A 23,228-nucleotide genomic window follows, 5' to 3' on the forward strand; every position below is an offset into this window, starting at 1 on the left:
TGATATGTTTACGCAGTTGAGGCAACGCTTACATGGAAGGAGCCACTGACTAATTGCTTTTGGTAATTTTATGCAGTTTTTGCAACTTTCTTTTGTCGTCAAAACTGGAGTTTGATGAATTAAATGTCCTTGTTCTCTCTAGACTCCCATCCATTCACCCCAACAAGTATTTCCAGATGTCAGCTTAGAAGTTTCTGGTCCATCAAATGCAGATCAGGGCAACAGCTCAGATGAAAATGAAACTACTGATCTGAGCACGAAAAGGCTAAAATCTCCCTCTAGAAGAGACAGCTACAGTGACAGCAGCAGGAGCGGTGATGAGGAGGTGATAGACTCACCAGCAGATGTGGGCCTTGGCTGGAGTTCTGTGCTACACCAAACTTCAGATGAAGCTATGACGCAGGCACATAGTCAGTATGAGGGACAAGGTGGTCAGGAGCAAGCTGTTCGCACCATCTTATATTCTGATCAAGAGGCTTCTAGCAAGTCAGAGCTTGAGGACAGGTATGCTGTTTATTGTGATTCTTGTAATATTGCAGAAGGTGTTTACAAAAGTAGTTTATTGGACCAATTCATAGAAATACTGGTTTTGTTTTGCTTTTTAGATCTGCATTAAGTCAATATTGATCCATATATTCATTTATGGTTGACATCCACATTGTACAAGCTGATCCTTGTTTTTTGCTTATTTATCTTTAGTAATCTGCCACTGGATTTGCCATTGATCCCAACCTGTAGAACTGTTCCTGATGTTACCACATCCATTTTAATAAATGACTGTTTTGCTGCTCCTTCTTCTGACCTGACTCCGCACCTGGAAGGAATGGATTCATTACTCAGCCAGTTGGAAAAAAATGCTGAAGAATACGAGCCAGTAATTTACTATTCCTGTCTTTCAGTAGCATAAGTGTACCTACTGTTGTGGCAAACTGGAAGTTGTTTTAGCCATGGTGTTGGGAGTGACTGGATAGAAGTTAGGCATATTAATTTACAAATGGGATAGTTGTAGGTTATACTTGCACTAACCTGGGCGTGTGCCTTATGAATGGCACACATGCATGTGCCATTTGTATCCGGTGAACGGCAGTTGCTCATACAAATCCCTGCAGGCGTTTTATGTCTGGGCTCCTGAGGAGTTGATATATTTCCCTCTGTGGGTGTGGAGGCATCTGTGTGTACATAGGTAGATGTGTATATGTCTATTTCATGTGTCATTTCAGGCCGGAAAACTTGGCATTAAAATTTACCTACCTCTAAACCATATACTCAGAGGAAACTTAAATGGGGGATACCTTGCTTCTGACCTGTTAGTTTTCTGTGTGGTTGTTCAGAGATCAGAGGATAACTCAGGGCAGTAGGGGCATTAGGAGACCCTGTTATTTGCTGCGTTTATATCTGTGAATACCAAAGACTTTCTGCTCTGCTGTAAAATGCAGCATATTTTTGAGACTTTTCTGATATAAGTTCTTGCCACCCCAGAAATTTGTTGTGGATCAGAAGGGACTTCTGCTTCCATATTGTCACATAATCTATTCACAGATTAAAAAAAAAAAGAAAATTGAGCTCTGATATGTCTCAATTGTGAGGGTCTTTCAGGTTACAAAGTTATTGTAGCCCATACTCCAGTTTGAGAAGAAATGAACTGTCCTTTTCTTAGTCTCTTCTTCAGAAATTTTTCTCAAACCTTCCTTGTGCTCTGTGAGTTTCTGTGCAAATGAGGCAGATGTGTATCTTTCAAATCAAAATTCATGCGAATTAAAATAGTCAAAACATGTCCATGTGTTCTGTTCCAAGATCAGCTATAGTATTGTATCACATTGTAGGAAGATGCACTCACCTATTTTCATCAGTTGAATAATTCCTGATTGTTGTCTTATCTGAAAAATACTGAGCCTTTTTTTTTATGTGTGGCAGCTAGTTGAGGGTAAAATAAGGTGTCGGTTCTGGTGTATGCCTTCACAATTTTGTTTAGATCGTAGGCCTTTGGCCCAAGCTTAGCTCCACATGAAACGGTAGTGTGTCTGAATTTGAGGTTCTTACTTCAAGCAGCTAAACTGAGCCTGCTAAGACATGTATTGGTACTGTCCATGCTTGTGTTCCACTTAAACCAATACGTAAATCAGTTGTCTATGTCTAACTGTCTTAAATTCAGTAAAGCATTCAAATTGCTTCTGTTTGTCTGTTTTGTAAAGTGCTATTTTCTTCCCCTAGGAAGTAGAGCTCCAAGTCACTATGACAAAATCAGAAAAGGGTAGTCTGGGTTTTACAGTGACCAAAGGTAACGATAGCGTTGGCTGCTACATTCATGACATTGTTCAGGATCCTGCCAAAAGTGATGGGAGACTACGACCTGGAGACCGACTGATAAAAGTGAGAGAATTAATGTTTTCAGATACAGGGATTACATGCAAAGGACAACTTTGAGTCAAAAAAAAAAAGTGAACTCTGTGAGACAAATTAAATGTGGTTAAGGAACAAAGCCATGTACCTTCAAGGGGTATAATTTGATAGCATTCAGACAAAAGAAATACAAGTATAAAAGCATGTGAGAAGATTGCTGAAGGAACTCATGGTATGTCCCACAGCTAAGCATGTGTGCAACAACTATTCATGATGGCAAAAAATGGTTTAAAGAGAAAAGCATTCATTGAGTAAATAAGATGATTGCTCAGATATGTGAAGGAGTTGTTGGTCAAATACATCTATGTCTAGCATATTCTTAGGAAGTAAATTTTAAGAGATTTGCTGTAGAAGAGTTTACCAGGTACATACCAGCTAGTACAGATGTTCATTGTAGAATCATAAAATAGTTTGGGTTGGAAGGGACATCTAAAGCCACCCTGCAGTGAGCTGGGACATCTTCAACTAGATCAGGTTGCTCAGTGCCCTGTCCAACCTCTGACCTTGAATTTTTCCAAGGATGGGGCATCTACCACCTCTCTGAGCAACCTGTTCCATTGCTTCACCACTCCCATTGTAAAAAATGTCTTCCTTATATCTAGTCTAAACCTTCTCTCTTTTAGTTGTAAACCATTACCCCTTGTCCTATCGTACCAGGCCCTTCTAAAAAGCTTGTCCCCATCTTTCTTATAAGTCCCCTTTAAGTACTGAAAGGCCGCAATAAGGTCTCCCCAGAGCTTTCTGTTCTCCAGGCTAAACAATCCCAGCTCTGTCAGCCATCCTCATAGGAGAGGTGCTCCAGCCCTCTAATCATCTTTGTGGCCCTCCTCGGGACTCGCTCCAGCAGGTCCATGTCCTTCTTATGTTGAGGGCCCCAGAGCTGGATGCAGTACATGAGCGGAGTAGAGGGACAGAATCACCTCGCTTGACCTGCTGGCCACACTTCTTTTGGTGCAAGCTCAGGGTACGGTTGGCTTTCTGGGCTGCGGGTGCACATTGCCGGCTCATGTCCAGCTTTTCATCCACCAAATACCCTCAAGTCCTTCTCGGCAAGGCTGCTCTCAATTCCTTTGTTCCCCAGCCTGTATTGATACCTGGCGTTGCCCCAGCCCAGGTGCAGGACCCTGCACTTGGCCTTGTTGAACCCCATGAGCTTCACACAGGCCCATTTCTCGAGCTTGTCCAGGTCCCTCCAGATGGCATCCCGTCCCTTATAGTATTTGTTTCTGACTGATGGAAAACTTACATTTAGGCTTACGGGGACTCCAAGCAATAGTGACAAAGTGCATTGCATGGAGCATGTGTGTGAGTCATTACTAGATCAGGACACTGAAGCACTGCTGAATACTATTAAACCTTAATAAAGTTAGGCAAATACAAGTCAAATTAGATTGAGTTGTGAGTCTGACTTTCAGGTGTTGGCCTATGCTGTTACAGCATTCTGACTTTTTAAATAGGAACAGTAAAACAATGTACCTCTTCAGATTGTTTAATATTTTGACCTTTGGACTGTAAACTTGTTTCTTCACTTGCAAAAGTTCAGTTACATTTGTGTGTTCTGTCTCCTTGGGTAAGTATGATGAACTGCAACTGCTGTCGATGAAGCATCTGTTGTTTTGTCCTTTAATGTCAAATGTCAACAATAGGAACAGTAATAAACATTTCTGCGGTAATGCTAACTGTTTTACTTGGAACCTAACAAGGGGATGTCTTGCTTTTATTTTCGCAGGTTAATGACATTGATGTCACTAACATGAGTCATACCGACGCAGTAAACTTTCTCCGTGCTGCCCCAAAGACTGTCAAATTAGTGCTGGGGCGAGTTTTGGAGTTACCTAAGATGCCAGTGTTGCCTCATGTACTGCCTGATATTACACTAACGTGCCATAAGGAGGAGCTAGGTAACATAGAAGTACACTACTTTTTGCTCTAAAGCAAAATTTTTCCCTTTGGTTACAAAGAAAGACTTGATTTATATTTTTTTTTTTCCCCTTCCCCTTTTTCCTGCAAAGGTTTGTTGTTATCAGGAGGTCATGACAGCCTTTACCAAGTTGTGTATATTAGTGACATTCTCCCCAAATCGGTTGCTGCCAGAGAGGAGAGTCTCCGTGCACTAGATATTATCCATTACATTAATGGAGTAAGCACACAGGGAATGACTCTGAGAGAAGCCAAAAGAATGTTGGAAACATACCTTCCGAAAGTGGTGCTCAAAGCGACCAGGTATATTTTGGAAGCGAATGCTTCCCTGTACTTCCTGTTTTTTTTCACATGATTGTATGAGTATATGGGTAAAACACGATCCTGGTACAACAACTAATTCACCAGAGTTGTACTAGCTGGCATGTTATTGAGGACTGATGCCACAAAAAGGATCTGTATATACACAGTTCTTGTGCTTCAGTGGAGCAGAAGGGTACTTGCTGTGCTTTGTGTTTCTTGGGAAGGCAAGGTTGTGTCCAGCTATGAAGTGCAAGTGTTCAAAATACCATTATCAAAATATGACACAGGTTATTTAAATACAATTACTGCTTTTTTAAAAACTGCTATTGAGGGTTCTGTCAGCATAGAAAAGACATAAAATGTTGTTTTGTGCTTAAATAATTGTACTGTCACATGGATGTCCCAGCACACAGGTGAATGTCAGAACGCTGTGGCACAGGTCCCATTGTGCCACTGTATTTTCACTGATCCCTGCTGCTTCTTGTATGGCAATACAGCATGCAGTAGTCTAAAAAACTCTCTGGATTACTTTGTTTTAATATTTACGTGGGACTGAAACATTTACTTAATTTTTGAAGTCTTCCAGTCCAGCCACGCCTGCGGTTCTTTGCTTCTTGTCTCCCTTTCTCCTTCCCACTCTGTTTTGTCCCAGAAGGGGAAGAAGTTGCAAAGTCCTGAGGCTACAAGGTCTAATCTCTTTGTCAGAATCTAGAAGGAAAGTCCAGCTATAACGAACTCTTTGGTGCTTCCTGAAGTAGGAGCTAACCTAACTACCAGTGCTTAATCTCTCTCATTGAATATTTAAGTATTCCAAAACTGTTGTAATAGAAAGCACAATTAGCAGTTTTACTGATAGTACATATTTACATCTATATCTGATGATTACCATGATTATTTTTTTTTAATAAAAATTTCCATAAACATTTCTTTTCACAGAGATGGTCATGCAGTGCTTCCAAAATCCAAAAGCCTTGGTAGCTCAAATCCCTGGCCAAGGAAAGCTAATGGTAAGATTTGCTTGTTTACTTATTGCAGGTGAAATGCATGTGTTTATAAAGTGAAGGAACAGATACGGGCCCTAAGACACCATCCTTGTCCAGTGGCACTAGAACTCCACTTACTGAGATCAGCTCCAGGAAGTGTTTTCTTGATCTTTCTTTTAAAAGCTCCACAAAAAGAGATTCAGCAACAGTCGTCTTAGGATTCCATTTCTCTTGTAGTTTAGAAATTCTCTCTCATAGCAACCCTAAGTCTTTCAAGGAGTTAAAAAAAAAAAAAATCAATCGACTATAATCATCATAATTGTTAATAATAATAATAATGTTGTTGTTTCTTCTGACCAGGCATAAAAATGCCGATTTGTTACATTTGAAAGGGCTTCAGGTCTCCAGTTGGTCTTCTCTTTTTCAAGACTAGAGGAACCCTAATTGATTTCATTTCTCCCCCCTCAGTTTGTTTACATCTCACTGTTTTCCTCTTCAAGTGTGGTGCTTCTGATCACACACACGGCATTGGTGGACGCTCACCTGTGCCAAGCGCACAGGAAGAATAATTTCCAGGGTTGTGTAGACAGCATTCCTGTTAATATATCCTGAGTGAGATTAACTTCCTTTCTCTAAATAGTTCCTTGCTCACTCAGACTCAGGATCCTTTACCACCTACATTTGCTTTGTGCAGAGCAAGTACTTACGTGGTTACTTAGCATGTTAAGCATTTGCTTTTTCTTTGAAATGTGTAACTTTGTCTTGATTCATCATAGTCTCATTTTTCATGCTTCATTTAATATATCTAGATAACTAGTTGCAAATTATTGCAACTCTTACAGTTTAGTGTTGCTTACATATTTTCTAAGTATGCTACATATTTTGTTTCAAAAAACTTAGTCAAGATATTCAGTAGGAACAAGCCCTGTAACCAAATCTTGGAAGACCTCACTTAAAACTCCCTTCCTGTAGATGACTTGTCGTGTATAGGTTCACGACAACGTATAAGGTTACTCTTAGCCTTCAGTTATTTCATCTACAAGTTTCTTCATTTGTAAAAGCATGATGTATATGAAAATCCAGAACTTCACTAGTATCTAGGTATGTAACAACTACTGGTTCCACTTTGTCTCATTTATTATACTAGTAACGGGATGTCTAGGGCAGGCGGTGGTCTCTGATGTCATAGTATCACTCCCTTCTTTACCAAGAAGGGAAAGGTACCTTTGAACAAGGACCCAGATGTCAGATGATGTTTAAAACAAAAAGTTAGTGATGGGTGATTGCAGGGTTATATTTTGTACATTCTAAGGGAAAGGGAATTATGCCCTGTTTCCCAAAGGTACGTGTTTCCACTGTATGTTTTTAAGCTATTTGGCAACATTTCTCTTTGCTTAGAGTTGGTTACTTGTGTTAGCATTCATGCTTTATGATCCTGTTGAACGTAACATACAAAAAGCCTTTATAAAGTAGTCCATCAGACATGAGTTTGGCAGTGCCCAATAACCAGGCAGGCAGAAATGTTATTCATTTTGTAACATAATATTAAGTACCTTGTTTATTTTATAAAAATAACTGATAGAGGCTAATTTAATTTCTGTGACAAAGTTCTGTGAAGTTGTTGGGTTTTTCCCATTTTTGTTTAGGCTGTTCCTGTGGTGATACCTGTGACAAAAGTGAAAAGAAAGCCGATGCTTATGGGCCCAAGGTAAATATTTCTCTATTGTACTTATCATTAACCATAGAAAAGCATCTACTTTACACACTTTAAAAAAATAAATTAAGTAAACAATCTGTTAACAAAAGTATGCAAACCGACTATTGTCAGTTGATGTGAGTAAGCAGTCATCGTAATAAATATGCAATATTTTTAATTGATCTTCTCTTTTTTGTGACTGCTTTATCAAAAGACAGTCTTATGAGAAGGATGCAAGGCTATGATCCAGAAAACTCCGTTCTATTCACAGTTTCTGCAGATGCTTGCATGTTACACTTACTGTGTGGTTTTATTTCTTCCCCCCCCCCCTTGTTTTTTCTGAGAAATGGTGTGTTACGGAACCAAAAGTATTGAAGCCTTCATATGTTTTATAAAGGTTATAATAATGTTAAATAGTACTATATGTTCTGTTCTAGTAGTTGCTTCTTCATCACCATGTATTTTTTTCATAGTTGCTTTAAATTTGTTCTTATTTCCTCTTTTCACGTGAAACTTCTAACACAACCAAAAGCTGCCCAGCCATCACCCAGCTATCTCAGATGGGAATATGATATGAATAGGGTTTTTTATTTGTTGCTAAGTAGAGCAATGAACTTTTTAAGGGTTGCTTGTTGCTTCAACAAACTGCTAGACTCTTTATGATTTAATTCGTACTGTTCTTCACTTTCTTAGATAAATGGCAATGGCATCCTAGGACCTTCGCAGGCAAATACAGAAAATAATATCCATCACACAGAAGGACTAATGAATCTCTCGGGATCTGGAGATGCACCTTCCCTTGTCTTTACCAATCATATGTCAGACTTTTCTAAACACAGTGACAAATCAGGTAAGAAGGGGTCAGATGGGGGACAGTGTGATTCAATCTTAGCGTACAAGAGAGTCAAGGCATTGTTGAATAGGCTTAAATAAGTCAATGTTAGGCTGACAGTCAATTTTAGAAGATCATCTCCAAATAGTGTGCTCTGCTTTAGAGGAATTTGTTGATGTTGGAAGTAGATTTATGGAAGTTGGATTCAGAAAGGAGAGAAATGAAGGAAAGCCATGATAATAGCTAGAAATAATGGCATGATGTCTGCCTCTCTAATTTTTTTTCCCCAAAACATCCTATATTGGGAAAACTTGTCATTTTATACTGTTTCTCTTTAGAAACAGAGGTTCCAGATGATGACTATTACGATGAGGATGATCATAATGAAGTTGTCCAGTATCTGTTGGATGTTGTAGATGAGGAAGCCCAGAATCTTTTAAATCGTAATAATGCAACTTCAGAGGCTCAGCATCTTCTGCATCTCAAGAAGGCCACATCAGAAGATCACCTGCCAGGTAACATGAGCCATTAAAAAAGCATATCATTAACAGCAAAATACTTCTTGAAACAAGGAGCCAAGCAAGTAGTTGATTTGGCAAAAGGGAGAGTTGACATTGAATTGATGTGTGAACTGAAATTTTCCCAAGTAGAACGCAGAGAAATGGTTGCTGATTCCAGTGAACTTCAGATGCAATTTAATAAGTCAAATTCTAGTTTGATAAATCTGGATTTTGCTTTAAGAACTCTGGAAAATTTAATCCCATTCTGGAGTTGTCTCTTGAGTGGAATCCATGTTGTTTTGGTACCTGGTCCTGCAGCTACAATCATGTTGAAATGCTGAAGCATGTCAACATTTTATTGATAGCAGATTGTACAACTCGGAAATGTGTTGAGATTTCTCAAAACCAAATAACTTGCCAACCTGCTTTGTCTCTTTTTGAAAAACTTGTTTTCGGTACCTGCTTCTGTATGTACACCTTTATTTTCCTTTGTTCCATCTCCTCGGCTTCAGTTGTTATTAACTGATATTTAGCGTGGAGTAGGATTTGTAGTTCCTTTGTGATGTCACACTATGTACGTATGCTCCAAAAGTTCGAGTAAGATTCTTGCTACTCCTGTAGAGGTTCCTTCTAGAACTCAATATATACTTGCCAAAATCAAAATTATTTCAGCTCTTTTGCTGGTCTTCAAGTTCATTGGGTTATCGTCATTGGACATTACATTAGAAATCAGGAAACACTGAGGTTCTGGCTGTGCCAGGACCTCAGCTGAAGAATATCATTGGGGCTCCACTACTTCCAGTTTCTTGTAGCTAGGATCTGGCCTTTGCAACTGATGATGAATAGATTCCATAAGATATGGCAGCAGGGAACTACTGTAGCAGACGGATACAAGTCAGATTTTATCCAGCACACCTTAACTAGGTCTTGTTTAATACAAAGAGCAAGTAGAATCCTGGTTTAGACCTACTGCTGGTCTAAATATAACTGAATTGCAAAAACACTATTGACATGGGAAACTGATAACTTACTAGCACTAACCTGTCCATCCATTATGCTGTGGCATAGATACGTTAGCTATGCAAACAACCTCACATGTAATGACAGCTGTTCCGGTTAAAAAGGAAAGAAGCCTAAAGTGTCTGATTATCCTATACAATAAGGGTAGCAAAGGGACTTAAAAGATGTTTCTTGGTTATTCTGGCACCTGTGTTCCCTGTGTAGTGCCAGACAAGTGTAACAGGATGCACATCTAAGAAGCTGACTTGTGGGCATCTTTGGTATGTTTATGCTCTATCTCCTGATTTTCCTGTTCCAGTAGAGATGAATGGAAAGCTGACAGAAGATAAGTCTGAAGACACAGACTGTGATGGGTCATCTTTACCTGAAGATTTTTCAGAGGTGGGATGGCAAGAAGCTGGCATTCATTCGTCTGATGAGTTTGCTTTCTCAGACGCTTTTTCAATTTATTATTTTCCTTATTGGCATAGAACTTGTGGAAATAGCTTTGCATGTCCTTTAAATGAAAACATCTTTGTTCGTAGTATCCATAAATGGTATACAAATATTTATTTTCTAAGTAGTGTATGATTATTCTATCATAAATTCACTATATAAGAGACTAAAACATAGTTATTTTACACTGTGTCTCATATAAACCCCAACAGCTTTTCTTAAAAAGGGCGATAATAAACTACCTTTAAATGTTATTTCAGGAGTTTAATCTAAAAGATTTCCTTGATTCCTGCTGAAAGAAGGGAAGCAGTCTCAATGAGTACTGTGTAGACTTAACTGTCCAAAATGTAAATTTGAAATTTCTTTTCCTCCTACTTTTTGCTAAGATATGTGCGTTAACTTGAATAACTTCTGTATGTGGTTTGCCCTACATTATTGCATGTCCTGTTTTACATCAGTCACTAGATACCCAGGTTTTGTCTCATATTTCAAATCATCAGAACTCCGTCTATCCAGCACATCCTGGCTGTTGCAGCTTTCTGTCGAGTTAGTAGAGCTGAGAATAAAATCTGGCTCTGTGTCAGCGTGCTCTAGGAGATCCACAAGCCAAATTCTCTGAGTATGGTGGTGGACACTTGCAAGCTGGCCTAATAAGTATAAACATCACTGTAAATAAAATAGAGTTTTTCTTGGAAGGAGGATTGAAATGCCTCCTTTTCTGCTGACTCTTCATCCTCTATTGAGGAAGCCTTATGTAGGAGTACCTGTCATTTAGAGGTGAAGCTCTGTTCTATGTACGAATGGTGGCTTGACAGTAGACAGAAGCTTTTACTATCAAACTTACCTCATAAAGGGTTTTTAAGTATTAGAATCACAAGAAGTCAACTGGAGAAAATTTAGGTGCTCTGCTGCTGCAAGGCAGGAATGATTTTAAGATAGTTTTTTGGCCTTGTTACAGTTGAGCCTCTTTCCAAGTGCTCAGTGTTCTCGTCCTCTGTTATTTTGGGTTAATGAGATGTCTAAAAGAGGAAAGTCTTTCATTATGTGCTGCTCTGAACTTAATACCCTTCAGAAATAGTCCATGTAATTGTTAATTGTTTAAAATTTACAGTGGGTAAGTGTTACAATGTCCTGTAATGTGTTTTCAAATATTTCTTCCACTAGCCAACACACGTAAATGGTTGTGAAGACTATTGTGAAGTAAAAGCTATGCCGGAAAGGTAAGATTTCTTTTCTAGTGTTGCTTGAAAGCAAACCTGTAAAGTCTGAAACTCTGAAGGGGAATATGTTAAAATGAGAGAGAAAAACCAACCAAGGAAGCAAAAAAAACCCCACCCCCAAACCAAATCCAATGAAATATCTGTACAATGTCTTGTTGAATTGCTCTCTATTTTTGTTATTTAAAAGATTATAGCTTGCCTGAATACTAGTCAGCTTTATGTGGTTTACTATGCCCTAATTTTATTTATTTATTTTGATATGTGGTTATAACACATAACTGGGCTGCGTTCAAATAGCTCCAAATAATTTGTATTGTACTAACGATTTGGTACTTGCATGTGACGAAAATGTTCAAATAATGCTGTCTTCAGTTTGAAGTTTCTTCTTCATTATGTTTCATTAAGTTTCTTCTTCTGGGTTTAGAACACAGAAACTAAACCGTATAATTCCACTGGTCCATCTGTTCCCATTTGGGTGCTTGGGGCTTTTTTTTTTTTTTTCACACAGAAAACTAAGGATATGCCTGGCCAAGTTACCGGCTGTCCTTTTGAGCCACATTGACTTTTGGAAATTCCCAAGATAATTTTTCTTTGTGAAATAATTTTAGACCTTAGCCTAAGTGAAGCGTCAGTCAAAGTGTATGTACTTCGTTTTACGTTTTGATAAAGTTTCTGGGAAGTTTTGGGTTGAGACTTAGCACAAGCAGTGACATTATGACCTAAAATACTTCATACATTTATCACCACCTTCAAGAAAGCTAGAAAACTTGCATTTGAAAATAGATATTCTAGTGTATAGGTAGTGAATTATGTGAATGGCACAAATCTGCTATTGGATGTTATTTGACTGGTTAGCCTTTGAAAAGTACTTGCAGTGATAGTTGTTACTAGAGGCATGTCTTCCTGTCTCTTTTTCCACTGTTACCTTTTTCAAATCTCTGCTGGGGATTTAAAAAAGGAAAAAAAAAGTGTTTTTTGAGAATGCTGGTGTGGATCCAGTCCAGGAATACTGGTAGCTGTAAATTACTTTCTGGCAATTTTTTTTATAAGATTGCAAATGTGTTGGTTATTTCTAGATGTTCTTTCTTACTTCCATACCTTGTACTCTTATAGATCTCCTCCACAACCTTCCTTGAGCCAAGCAGGTGAAGATGAAATCACGTGGGGAAGTGATGAGCTGCTGATTGAATCAGTCAGCCAGGAACGTGTAAATAAAGGCAAGAACTTTAACAAATAATCAGTGGAAATCTGAGGATCACATTAAATAGAGAAAATGTCATAAGTGAATTTTAAAATGTCCTGGATATGTTTTGAGGGTGTAATGACAAGTATAATGGTAAATCTAAAAGCTCAGCAGCCCACTGGAAAGGATCTTTACAGCTTTGTGTAATAAATGTGTGAGAGTTAATAGGAACAATATTGGCAATTTTGTGCTTGTAGTTGTATAGAGTTGAAACCAGCTGTGATGCATTCTTCCATAGTGTCTGTCTGACAAAAGCTGTTTGACCGTGATCAGATCGATGTATCGTGTGCTTCACATACTGCTACTCCATGCTCAAATTAGGCAGTATTTTTTCTTTATCTTGACTCTCATTCTTCCACTGCTGCTCAATGTGGCAGAGCAGAACACTACTCAATTTGATGCATTTGGCAGAATCTAGTCTTTACTTTTTGAGATAGCATTAGAAATGTCAGTTCCTGAAATTCACATATAGTGGCCTTTTCTCTGCATTCATTAAAAGAAAAAAGGATAATCCGTGACTGAGTCAGTAGATTTAGGATGCTTTTAATTGCGATACCAGAGAGACTATTCATTTATTAATTTGATTGTGCTTCAGAGAAATACTGAAGACCTGATAGAAAGCAAGCTATATTGGAAAAAAAAAAAAAGATGTTTTTAACACATCTTACTATTACCACTTGAAAGACATGTTGAGTATAAGTGCTAAAAACGAAGTCACAGGCTGTGATGTTTAAGTGGCGAGTTCTGAATTCATTGCTGTGTGCATTCATCAATTTTGTAGGTTATTGTGTTACAATATACATATTACAATTTACAACTAACATATAAAATGTATTTGAAGTTTGTTTCAGTGTATGTATTTATTGGAAGTTCAGGAAAATACTCCCTTTGCTTTCTGGATTCATCAGAGCTGATTTTGCATCATACTGGCTTTGATAGTTAATTTGGTTTTGCCTGTCAAACTGAGAGGACATCTGTGCATTCTCTCTGGTGTGGAGGCATTCTAGAGAAAAAGTACAGAAACAGAACATAAAACAGTACATAAAACAGAAGCAACAGGGAAATCCAACATTACACTACAGTTTACATTTCCCTAGTTTTAGCTATTTATTTATATTTATATCAGTCAGTCTTGTTCTTCTGCTAGATTTCCCTTTAGTGACAGATGAAGAGATCTCTGCGCTGCCTACTGTGAATGTACTCCCTGGAGGCAAGTACTCAGGAGCCAAATTAAAGTCGGTTATCAGGATGTTGCGTGGATTGCTGGAACAGGGAGTCCCTTCTAAAGAGATTGAAGTGAGTAACTATTTGTCTCTTAAAGTCCTTTTTTCTATTATGAAACGGATAGAAATAGAATGGCTGGTTCATCACTGCGTTAAATACCACAGCTCTTTAATTTGCAGCTCTAGAGATGAAAAGACTTCTTTTACCAGACTTCTCTCCCTTCCCCCGCTAGCTGCTGAGACATAAGATTAGTTTGAACTGGGAGTTCAATTCAAAAGTGTGTTTACATCATTATTACTTTTGGTAAATTACCAAGTGAATATGACATTAACAGGCATGGACAAGGTAAATAAAGACTGTGATATCTAGCAGCAGAATGTGAAAACAACCTTTCCAAAGTCTTAAGTCAACCATGTTACATGATCTCTTTTTTGGGAGAATGAGATAAAATATTTACTGCATAATAGGTTTTTTAAATTTTGTTTCATTTTCTTAGCTATGTGAAATTAGATTCCTTCCTGTGACTGAATTATTTTGCATATCTGCATTAGGATTTTTTAATTACTCTGTAAAAGACTTGGTTACATAACTGCTCTTAACAGTTATTAGCCATTCGGCGCTTTCTAATGCATGTATAACTGCTTCTTTACAGAACCTTCAGGAGTTAAAACCTTTGGATCAGTGTTTGATTGGACAAGCAAAGGAGAACAGGAAAAAGAACAGATATAAAAACATACTTCCTTGTAAGTCCTAACTAATCTGAAGTTCATTGTTGATATTTTGTCACCACCTGTATGATCAGATGAATTGGATGAGAAGTGAGATGGTTTAATTCCCAGTCCTAGTTCTGCTACTGAGTAGGGAAAAAAATAAATCTGCCACTCATTTTCTACACGTGTAAAGCAAGCATTTATAAAGGACTTTAAGATCAGTGAACAACAGACTGTTCCCTACCTACTGCAGTAGGTAGGGATGGATGTTCACAGATTCTTCAGTTGTTTCAGCAGATCCTGTGTCTTAAATGAGATATACATAGGGAGCCAGACAAGATTTCTTTTTTCAGTTTTACCCATGTAAGATTGGAAAAACAGACATGAATACTATTGTCATTAAATTTACTGCAACAAAATTCTGTTTGTTAGGTGGGAGATACGTGGAGAAGTGAGAACTGACAAAGGTTAGTTCTGAGTGAGAAATATTCAACCTCGGTTTCAGAGGTGCTGCAGTTCAAATCGCATATCCTGCCTCTCTGCTGATTTATTTTTTTATTTATAGAATGTGTTGGGTTGGACGGGACCTTTAAAGGTCACCTAGTCCAACCCCCCTGCAGTAAGCAGGGACATCTTTAACTAGATCAGGTTGCTCAGAGCCTCATCAAGCCTGGCCTTGAATGGCTCCAGGGATGGGGCCTCCACCACCTCTCTGGGCAACCTGGGCCAGTGTCTCGCCACCCTCATTGTAAAGAACTTCTTCCTAATGTCTAATCTAAACCTGCCCTGCTCTAGTTTAAAACCATTGCCCCTCGTCCTATTGCTTTAACCTTCCTCGTCTGGTTGACATGCCTGTAGAAGCCCTTCTTGTTATTCCTAGCATCCCTTGCCAAGTTCAGCTCCAGCTGTGCCTTGTCCTTCCTGGCCTCATCCCTACATAACCGGGCAGTGTCCCTGTATTCTTCCCAGGATACCTGATCCTGCTTGTGCAGTTCGTTCTTGCCTTTTAGTTTGACCAGCAGGTCCCAACTCAGCCATGCTGGTCTCTTCCCTTTCTTGCTTGATTTCTTACACCTGGGGATCGAGAGCTCTTGTGCTGTATGGAAAATGTCCCTGAAGATCTGACAGCTCTGTTCTGCTCCCTTGTCCCTGAAGACCATTTCCCAGGGGGTCCTACTGACTAACTCCTTGAAGAGCTGAAGGTTTGCTTTCCTAAAATGCAGGGTCCTGACTAGGCTCCTTGTCTGGCACATATCCCTCAGGACTGTGAACTCAACCAGTGCGTGGTCACTGCAGCCCAGGCTGCCTCCAATCTTGACATCCCTTGCCTTGGTGACTATGAGGTCCAGTGTGGCATCCCCTCGGATAGGGCTGTCTGTTTTCCTGTCTTAGGAAGTTATCGTCAAGGCACTCCAGAAACCTCCTGGATTGTCTACGGCTCGCTGTGTTACTTTTCCAGCAGATGTCAGGGTGGTTGAAATCCCCCAGCAGGACGAGAGCCTTCATGCTCAATGCCTCCTGTAGCTGGAGTCAGAAGGCTTCATCAGTAGGTTTCCCTTGATCAGGTGGCCTGTAGTAGACACCAACCACAAGGTTCCCCTTGTTGCCTCGGTCTTTAATTCCTACCCATAAGCTTTCACCTTCCTCTTGGCTGTTCTTTAGGGACATCTCTTCACACTCTATCCCTTCCTTAACATGGAGGGCAACACCTCCGCCCCTCCTTCCTCACCTGTCCCTTCTGAACAGCCTGTAGCCATCAATAGCCACACTCCAGTCATAGGATTTGTCCTACCAGGTTTCAGTAATGGCCACTATGTCATAGCTTTCCTGTAGCATGGTAAGTTCCAACTCCTCCTGTTTGTTACCCATGCTGCGTGCATTCGTATAGAGGCACTTCAGCCGGGCTGTTGACTGTGTCACCTTCTTAGAGGAGCACCCCTTAGGGTGTTTCTCAGGTGTTTTCCTGTTGACTCTGACTACCTTAGGAGCCCCTGGCTTGTCTCCATAAGAGTTTGTCTGTGATGTAGCATCCCTAGCATGCGTTGGGGCAACAGGTCAAAGGCCCTTACTAGCGCCCCATCCCTCTAACCCTGATGTGTTATCCCACACCTTGTCACAGACAAGCCTGATATTATTATCTCCCTCCCCCTTCACATCTAGTTTAAAGCCCCGCAATCTCTTGGGCAAAGATGTTTTTCCCACTTTGAGAAAGGTGTCTCCTGTTTGATGCCAGCAAGCCTGGTGCCATATAGGCCATCCCATTGTCAAAAAACCCAAAATTGTGGTGGTGACACCAGCCATGGAGCCGTGTATTAATGCACTGGATTTGTCTGTTCCTTCCAATGTCACTGCCTGCAACTGGTTGGAGTGAGGAAAAAAATAACCTGTGCCCCAGATTCCCTCACTAACCTTCCTGCAGCCCTGAAGTCCCCTTTGATTGCTCTTGGACTGGTTGCAGCTTCCTCTCCACCTACATGGAAGATCAATAATGGGTAATGGTCTGAGGACTGTATGAAGCTAGGAGGTTTCCTGCTGATGTCCTTAACCTGGGCTCCAGGAAGACAGCAGATGTCCCTGTGAGGATGGCCTGCCTGGCATATTGGACCCTCTGTTCCCCTCAGGAGGGAGTCACCAACAACTATAACCCTTCTTTTCTTCTTTGTGGATGTGATTGTGATACGGGCAGTACGCCTTTCTGACTATGGAGACATCTCTGGTGTAGACTGGCCATCATCCACATCCTCATTTGACTGGCCTTCCTCATATCTGTTGTTCAGAGGTACCGGGAGGGGTGGGGTGGGCAAGGAGAGAGTTCACCTGCTGCCCTGACTGTGAACTCTCCTCCATTCACTCCCTTCATTTAGGCTTCTGCCTGACAGGATCAGGGTACAGGGGGCCCTTGATCCTGGCTACTTTCTGCCAGGTGCTCCTGTTTCTGTATCAAGGAGGGCAGAGCCTGGCTCCACCAGTCTGTTTCTTCTTCAGCCTCCCTGATACTTCTTAACCTGTCAGCTTCCTCTCTCAGCTCTGCCTCACCTGTTCACAATGTACACAGTTGTTCCCATAGCTGCTTCCCATTGCCAGGAAAGTGCTCTGGCACTCCCTGCAGCCCGTCACCTGGATGGCTGCATGTTTCTGTGGGAGCTCCCACAGAATGTAGATTTCTTCCCTAGCCATCTTCTTTATTCAAAGAGAAGTACTCAGTAGTATCCTAAAGGCTTTTTAATTTTAAAGTTGTTTTTTTTAATTTTAGTTGTAGTGATTTATTTTTTAAGTAAGATCTGAAAGCATCTGTACTAAGTACTGTGCGAGTGTGTAATACTCAGCATCTCTATTGTGTGAAGGTCTAATTATGTGCATACATAACTGAGGTATTTTTGTTGTGTGGGGATTGCAGATGATACAACTAGAGTACCTCTTGGAATTGAAGGTGGATACATCAATGCCAGCTTCATTCGCATGCCAGTGGGGAATGAAGAGTTTGTTTATATTGCATGTCAAGGACCTCTCCCTACTACTGTAGCAGATTTCTGGCAAATGGTTTGGGAGCAAAACTGTACTGTGATTGCCATGATGACTCAGGAGGTTGAAGGAGAAAAGATAAAATGCCAACGTTACTGGCCAGATACGCTCAATAAAACCACCATGATAAACGATAGACTACGGCTTGCTCTTGTGAGACTCCAGCAGCTGAAGGGCTTTATCATTAGGGTGCTGGAGCTAGAAGAGATCCAGGTAAGTGAATCTAATTCTGCATGCTGAGAATTTTTTTTTCTGCATATTGGCATTTTTATCCTTCTGGCTTGCCTACTTTCAATCACAATGTCTACATCAAGAGGTAACCCATGGCTTCTCTTTACCCAGTGATCATTATCGGGTAACTCTTCCTTGCTGCAGCTTGTGCTACTCTGTGACAGGAGATTATTGGGCCAGGAGATTATATTGTTATGCTAATGAGACTCTAAATTTTGGCTCCTTTAGGTGCCTTTGGCCACAGAAACATGTATAGGGATATGAAATTCACTAGTAATTCAGTCTGGCTGGTTCATTCCTCTGTGTGATCAACTCAGTCTGCACAGTGAACCTTATACTATTCAATTACTTGCTAGTTATTTTCAGTTTAGCTTATTGTTTCTCTTGTTTTATTGAATTACAGAACACCTTGATTGAGCAAATCCCTCTCTCCTGAGACTATTTCCTTTTGTCTTTTTATTCTTCCCATGTGTTAACATTTTGTTGTTATTGTTGGTTTTTAAACCTCAGACAGGTGAAGTACGGCACGTTTCCCATCTGAACTTCATCGCCTGGCCTGACCATGACACCCCTTCTCAACCAGATGACCTGCTTACTTTTATCTCCTACATGCGCCATGTCCACAAATCGGGACCTATCATAACTCACTGCAGTGCAGGCATTGGACGATCGGGGACCCTTATTTGTATAGATGTTGTTCTAGGGTTAATCAGCAGAGACCTCGATGTGAGTACCCAAGAGGATGGGCCAAGCTGTGCTTTTGACTTGCAGGAAATGTGTTCCATTGGATCTATTCAATTATTTAAACAATAGGCCATGCTTTTGAGAGTAGCATACTGGCCATGTCTTAATGTAACATAAATCAGGGTGTAAAACAGCAGTACCTCTGAAACGTTTCTTTGTTGATGATCCTGGAGGGGAAGAGCTCTAACATCCACTGGTCCGTGGGTTATCGCAGGGAATCTTAAGTGTCCTGTTTGTTGATACCTCAGCAATCCAACATGGTTAGGAGCCACTTGAGACATTCTAGGGTATGTTACAGGGATGTCTCCTGCTGTAGCAGACTTCTGGCGTATGGCTTGGGTACAACGGGGTGTTGCTACAATGACTCAGGCAATTGAAGGAAAAGTTAAAATGCCTGGCTTACCTGTCTGGATGTACTCAGTGGAACTATCGAATTTAATGGCATTAGGGCTGAGAATTATGGCACTTGGTCTGTCAGAAATCCATCATGAACTGTTGGAGGGCAGCTAGAAGTCAACCACAGTATCTGTTTAGGCAACTGAATCAAAAACTCAGTGTACAAACATTTCAGCTGGAGATGAGGGTATGTAAATTAACTTTCCCAGCACAACCGGGTATTTGTTTTCTAGGGTGATCCACAGGAGGGTGCTAGCTTCCTTATGTTTATGTCCTTCAGTGGCCTGGTGTGGCAAATCTTTTTGTGAATTTGTAGAGAAGATGAGCTATGTCATGCTTAGCTCAGCAGGGTTTCTGAGCACCCACTAAATGTCTAGAACTTTATAGATCTGGGGAAATAAAAAGCGTTTTGTTGAGTTGGCCAAGGGGCTCTATTTTCTGCACACTCAGCTCCCAGTAAGAGTAAGCAAGAGAGCCAGTGCACAGAGAAAGAAAATGAGAGGAGGAGGGTGTCTGATGTAGAAGGGCCATATTCATACAGCCCGGAGACAGCACATGCTGGTTATCTACCAACACACATAGGCTATAGTGAATTGTTATTCGTTTCACTACTAAATGTTTAATCTAGCTAGTTGGATTCCTTAGTTTGATGCTGGGGATGTCTCCTTTATATACATTTGTGTCTTTTTTGAATGTTTAACTTGCTGTTTGTTTTGGTAGTTTGACATCTCAGACCTGGTGCGCACAATGCGTCTGCAGAGACATGGGATGGTTCAGACAGAGGTGAGTCTGGCTTCCCCAGGTATACGCTAAAGGAAAGACACTGGAATTCTAACTCTGACGTGTCAGGAAGCTTTCTGTGATGCACACAATGATTGTCTTTGCGCCCTCTAACGTAACATCTGTGTCATGAGAATTAAATCAGATGCATACCAGTGAGTAGCAGTACATATTTAACAGTTATAAATGCATGCAATTTTTAATGTGTTGATCTGTGTTTAAAAAAAAAAAAAGTTGTGAGATTTTTCTTCAAAAGCATGTGGTGTAGAGGAAAAGGGCTGAGCTTTTTTGGCTAAAAGTTGCATTATAAACTGAAGAGGAGGCCTAACTGTAGCTGCTGTGAATCACTGATACTACCACAGAGAGTAGTCTTGAAATTTCCTTTGGGGAGATACTCAGCCAAAAGTTAAATGAATATTTTAGGAATAGTCTATATCTAGAGCTAATTAACTTTATCTTAGAGAAGGACATCACAAGGTCTTATTAAAATCTGCACTTTTTCTTTGAATGTGAAGAAATTGTCAAATCATAGTTTAAAACAACAACAACAAAAAAAAACCCAACACAAAGAAAACCCACAAAGAAACACCAAAAAACCTAAAACCAAACCATAAAACTATCTGTCCCGTGTCGCACCCCAAAAATGTTTTAGCTCATACATGTGTATCACTGGGATTAAGATAAGAAGTTGCACTGTCATCTGAGTTCTGTATTAGTTGGCACTGGATGCAAGACCTTGAAATTCACTTGCTGTCATCATTTCTACTTATATAAAGTACTTACTCTGCTTGAGGTGGTTTTGATGTGAAAGGAGGATAAAAGTCCCATATAAAAATATATCTTTACTGGCAGGGGAGTGTCTGCATTTGTTTTAAGATGAGGTTGCATATTTCTCCACTGTGGTTTTTTTGTTTTGTCCTTCTTTTTTTGTTTATTTAACTGTAGAAATAGTATTGAAATCAAGTGCTGTGCACCTGTGAAGTGCAGGGGAGAGTGAATAGCTTTTCACATGTTCTGTGATTTCCTTTCCCTTGCAGGATCAGTACATTTTCTGCTATCAAGTTGTCCTTTATGTCCTGAATCATCTCCAACATGAAGAGCAACAGGGAGGCAAATAAAACACTGAAGCTGAAGTGCTTTTAAAATTGGGAAGCAAGGAGATCTAGAGGCTCTCACATGTTTTCTTTGTTCTGCCAATAGTTTTCTAGTCCCTTTCCTCAGTTGCTGTCAAACATATTTTCTATAAAGTCTCTCCATTGTTCCAAATGAGGTACGTAGTTCTAAGGAAAAAGGATAGCTTATACGATACCACTAATGTCTTCAGCCCCATGGACACATATGTGAGATATTTGTATAACAGTAAATAATATTTAATAAAGCTGTATTTTTTGCAGCTTCCTTAATATGTGATAAAATACTGAAATTAAAATATTTTAATTTAAAAAAAAAAAGTAAGAAAAAAAAGTAATCTTATAATACTTCCTGCAGTTCTGCAACTGTTTTGGGGTATTTGTTTCTTATGGGGTGGGGGAGTGGGAGGGATAAAACAATATTTTTATCCTGTCAAACTTTATTACAAAGACATTTTACTAGTCTCATTTAAAAGCTTGTTCATGGCACAGAATTTTTGCCCTTTTAGTACAGTTACAGCTATTTTGTAGAGGGTATCTTGAAATGAGCATTTAAGCTTTAAAAGATGCCAGTTAGCATAAGGATAGTAGTGAACGTTTACTGTAATTATCACAGTTAATAATGTTTACTTCATAGAGTTTCATGTATATATTTATATGCTTTTACAAAAAAAAAACCCTGAATTATCAGGTGTCTAACCTTATAACTGATTAGGCATCTCCACTCTGTAAATAAAAAAAATACACCTAAAGTACACTGATCACTGTGTCTGGGTGGTTTTGTGTCCTTGTGACTGATATCTCTTGGCTTTACATGGCATCCTTCATACAAACAGCTGGGAGAAATCTCATGATCGCTGGCCCTTGTCCTGGTGGGAGCCTTCAACCTACCAGATATCAGCTGGGAACACAATACAGCTGAGAGGGAACAGTCCAGGAGATTCTTGGAGTGACACAGCTGGTGAGGGAACTGACTAGGGAAGGAGCCCTGCTGGACCTGCTGTTTGTAAATAGAGAAGGACTTGTGGGGGTCGTGACAGTTGGAGGCTGTCTTGGGCATAGCTACCATGAAATGATAAGAGTTTTCAATTCTCAGAGAAGCAAGGAGGGGGGTCAGCAGAACTGCCACCATGGAATTCTGGAGAGCAGACTTTGGTCTTTTCAGGAGCCTGTTTGACAGAGTCCCTTGCGGGGCAGTCCTGAAGGGCAAAGGTGTCCAGGGAGGCTGGACATTTTTCAAGAAGGAAGTCTTGAAAGCGCAGGAGCAGGCTGTCCCCGTGTGCCGTAAAACGAGCCATGGGGGGAAAGACCGGCCGGGATGAACAGAGAGATATGGATACAACTTGGGGAAAAAAGGAGAGTTCATGGTCTTTGGAAGAAGGGGCTGGCCACTCAGGAAGGCTACAAAGAAGTTGTAAGGCTATGTAGGGAGAAAATTAGAGGGGCCAAAGCCCAACTAGAACTTAACCTGGCTTTGGTAGTTAAGAACAACAAAAAAAGTTTCTATAAATACATTAGTAACAAAAGGAGGACTCAGGAGAATCTCCATCCTTTATCAGATGAAGGTGGTATATATAGTACATAGTGACAAAGGATGAAGAGAAGGATGAGATACTTAATGCCTTCTTTGCCTCAGTCTTTAGTAGTAGTCGGTTGTTCCCTGAGTACCCAGACCCCTGAGCTAGTAGATAGGGGTGGGGAGCAGAATGAACTCCCTGTAATCCAAAGGAAGACGGTGAGGGACCTGCTCTAGCACCTAGATATACATAAGTCTGTGGGGCCAGATGGGATCCACCCAAGGGTACTGAGGGAGCTGGCGGAAGTGCTCACCGAGACACTTTCCATCATTTACCGCCAGTCCTGGCAAACAGGAGAGGCCCCAGTTGACTGGCGCCTAGCAAATGTGACACCCGTCCACAAGAAGGGCTGTGAGGATGAT

General features: G+C 40.3%; 1 protein-coding gene across 6 annotated transcripts in view; it reads left to right on the top strand.

The window, feature by feature from the left end:
* The window catches only part of PTPN13 (protein tyrosine phosphatase non-receptor type 13), a 128,478-nt gene extending 106,452 nt beyond the window's left edge, over positions 1-22,026 (top strand). For 5 of the 6 annotated variants that reach the window (XM_054203381.1, XM_054203376.1, XM_054203375.1 and 2 more), the window contains 18 exons: positions 143-504; positions 700-874; positions 2,212-2,370; positions 4,130-4,301; positions 4,413-4,623; positions 5,560-5,630; positions 7,253-7,314; positions 7,996-8,152; positions 8,473-8,649; positions 9,953-10,035; positions 11,254-11,309; positions 12,423-12,526; positions 13,700-13,848; positions 14,429-14,519; positions 17,884-18,221; positions 18,750-18,965; positions 20,100-20,162; positions 21,197-22,026. In XM_054203381.1, coding sequence (XP_054059356.1) covers positions 143-504; positions 700-874; positions 2,212-2,370; positions 4,130-4,301; positions 4,413-4,623; positions 5,560-5,630; positions 7,253-7,314; positions 7,996-8,152; positions 8,473-8,649; positions 9,953-10,035; positions 11,254-11,309; positions 12,423-12,526; positions 13,700-13,848; positions 14,429-14,519; positions 17,884-18,221; positions 18,750-18,965; positions 20,100-20,162; positions 21,197-21,277 — 2,727 coding nt within the window. In that variant the 3' untranslated portion in view covers positions 21,278-22,026. The remainder of the gene's footprint in view (positions 1-142; positions 505-699; positions 875-2,211; positions 2,371-4,129; positions 4,302-4,412; positions 4,624-5,559; positions 5,631-7,252; positions 7,315-7,995; positions 8,153-8,472; positions 8,650-9,952; positions 10,036-11,253; positions 11,310-12,422; positions 12,527-13,699; positions 13,849-14,428; positions 14,520-17,883; positions 18,222-18,749; positions 18,966-20,099; positions 20,163-21,196) is intronic. The other variant, XM_054203377.1, reaches the window with a different exon arrangement.
* Positions 22,027-23,228: the final 1,202 nt, after the last annotated feature.

The sequence above is a fragment of the Rissa tridactyla genome, chromosome 5, assembly GCF_028500815.1.
Source record: "Rissa tridactyla isolate bRisTri1 chromosome 5, bRisTri1.patW.cur.20221130, whole genome shotgun sequence".
Taxonomy (NCBI): domain Eukaryota; kingdom Metazoa; phylum Chordata; class Aves; order Charadriiformes; family Laridae; genus Rissa; species Rissa tridactyla.